Source organism: Mytilus edulis, chromosome 10 (assembly GCF_963676685.1).
Source record: "Mytilus edulis chromosome 10, xbMytEdul2.2, whole genome shotgun sequence".
NCBI lineage: Eukaryota > Metazoa > Mollusca > Bivalvia > Mytilida > Mytilidae > Mytilus > Mytilus edulis.
The window spans coordinates 28,452,352-28,454,831 of record NC_092353.1 but is presented as its reverse complement, the minus strand read 5'-3'; the positions used below and the strand labels follow the sequence as shown (position 1 = coordinate 28,454,831).

Sequence of the window (2,480 nt, the reverse complement as noted above, 5' to 3'; positions counted from 1 at the left end):
ATATCCTACCATTGGGATGTTAATAAAGCTCTCAAAAGAAAAAAAGCACTGTCAGATGGATTGTCCTAGAAGCATATTTTATTAGACTAATAATGGTCTATATATAAGCAGTTACATTTATTTCATGTTTGAAACGGTGCAAATTTTTAATTTGATTTGACGTTTACCAAAAGAAGCATTGTAGCAAAGGGTAAGAATAATTGTGGTATGAGGCCAGACACACGAACATAATTGAATTTAACAGAAAGGAAACAATGAAATATCGGACTTTGGAAAAATGAAGAGGGCTTTTGATAGCTTTCATGAAATTCTCCGTACATAATATCTTTTACAAAAAATCATCCTACAATAGTTCACAATCTGTATATGCCCGCGATTTCGCGGGTGTGTTCTAGTTCTAGTAAATACTCATATTTCTGTCATCATTGTATCTGTATCTGCTTATTTTACTTAGTATATCGAACTGTGTATAATCTGTGTACATAATTTGATGATAATATACATCAAGTTATCATTGTCTTCCATTTACTCTTTGTTCTGCTTCTTCCTTCACACCTCTTCTGAAAATTTTCCCTACCGCTGTTTTAGGAAAACTTTCAAAGAAAAGATAGATTCTAGAATTTTCTAGGTATTTAATCTGACTGTTGGCGCCAGCTGATAGATATAATATGAGTTCATCTTCTAAAAGTAGTGAACCTTTTCGCAAAACGATGCACGCGCAGACCTTTTGAAAGCAAACTGGATCACTGACAGGAACTACACAAACTTCTGCTACTGCTGGATGTATTTTAATCTCGTCTTCGATGTAAGATGGTGAGATTAACTCAGCATGACATAAAATGATATCTGAACAACGTCCTGTGACTGTAAAATCTCCATTTTCATTCATAAATGCTATGTCATCTGTTTTGTACCACCCATCAGTTCCAAGTACTTTATTTGTTTTATCTGGATTTCTATGGTAACCTCCAAAAGCAAATCGATTTCTAACAAAGAGTTCTCCAACTTCATTCCGTGGCATTGTTTTCCCTTCGGTATCGACGACTTTCATTTCGACTCCCGGCCAAGGTTTACCGATATTATAGTCGGAAAAGTCGGACGCCGCTTGAGACCTTTTCACCGAAACACCTCCCATTTCTGTTGTTCCATAAATACATATGAATTCTTTACACACTCTTGGAACAACTTGAGCACATTGTTTTGGGACAGGAACTCCACCGGTAGCTAACACTCTTGGACTTATTTCATTTTTATCTCTTTTCAGAATTTCCATCGCCAATGCTGGTAGGATCTGGCACACTGTACAGTTATCTTGTTTAATTATTTTAATCGTGAAGTTGCAGATTTCACTGATGCTCTGTAAAGTAAACTGGTCAGATGAGGTCACGTGGGTAGCACCACAAACCAAAAATATGCATGGGTACCCAGCTCCCCAGTCAAATAACCTGTCGCTGAAATATACATCGCAAGATTCCATGTTTAATGCAGCGACAAATCCTTGACCGACTTCAAGCATTTGTAAATGCGTCTTTGGTACGAGTTTCGAAATCCCGGTACTACCAGACGTCAATAAAAACGCGGCAATATCGTCTGGATCCAGAAATGGTAAGGTAATATTCTGATACTTAGTTCCGGTAATAAGAATATCAGAAATCGTGCAACAATCTTCAAAACCTGTTATTGAATTGTCTAAAGCAACAAATTTCAGTGAGGGAATTGGTCGTTCTTTTTTCAGCTCCATCTTTTTGGTTTCGGTTTCGCTTCTCGTAAGAATATTATCCAGAAAATCGCGAATGGAATTATCCTTCTCGTTAGCCATCAATATAGCTTTACAATTTCCTGGAATTTGTAGAACTGGTATAATATCTCGACCGTACTTGTACTTGAATGTCATATGTAAAGGAACCGCTCCTGCCATTAATATTCCAAAGGTTGAAAAAAGCCATTCTTTACTGTTCGGAAAAGACAGACCTATAGTGTCATTTTTCTTAATCCCAAGATGTACAAGACCCTTTGCAAATGTCTGACTCTGCTGGTATAAGTCTTTACATGTTATAACTTCACGACTTCCAGACTTAGAATGAATGATAAATGCAGCTTTGTTAGGAGTGTCTGTAGCATAGTATTGTAGTCTATCAGGAATGGTGCAATACATGTAAGGCTCTGTCATAGGTAACTGGTCATAGCTTAAACTAAAATGGTCCATGTTGCTTCTTCTTTGAAAGAATTCGAACAACCTCTACACTTATAATGTTGTTTATATTAGTGATGGGTCTCATTTACTAGTACTATTTTTTATAGTCAAGGCACGAATTATGTGGTTTATATTGTTATTGTTTTAGCATATTCAGCATGTATTAATTGTCCGGCTTATTTTACTTTTAAATTAATGACACTTATATGTGACCAGTCATCTAGCTGTGGTTGTTATGTCAAATTGTGCATAGTGACGTATAATGAGATCATTTCACATCTGATTT

At 36.2% G+C, this 2,480-nt stretch overlaps 1 protein-coding gene across 1 annotated transcript; it reads right to left on the bottom strand.

The window, feature by feature from the left end:
* Positions 1-308: 308 nt before the first annotated feature.
* On the bottom strand, positions 309-2,229 carry LOC139492392 (medium-chain acyl-CoA ligase ACSF2, mitochondrial-like). The gene has a single exon (XM_071280597.1). It carries the CDS (start codon positions 2,204-2,206, stop codon positions 512-514), a length of 1,695 nt encoding a protein of 564 aa, XP_071136698.1. The 5' UTR covers positions 2,207-2,229; the 3' UTR covers positions 309-511.
* Positions 2,230-2,480: the final 251 nt, after the last annotated feature.

Bases quoted from the DNA above. Each gene is read 5' to 3' on its own strand.
- LOC139492392 (XM_071280597.1), bottom strand. From the start codon at position 2,206: ATGGACCATTTTAGTTTAAGCTATGACCAGTTACCTATGACAGAGCCT.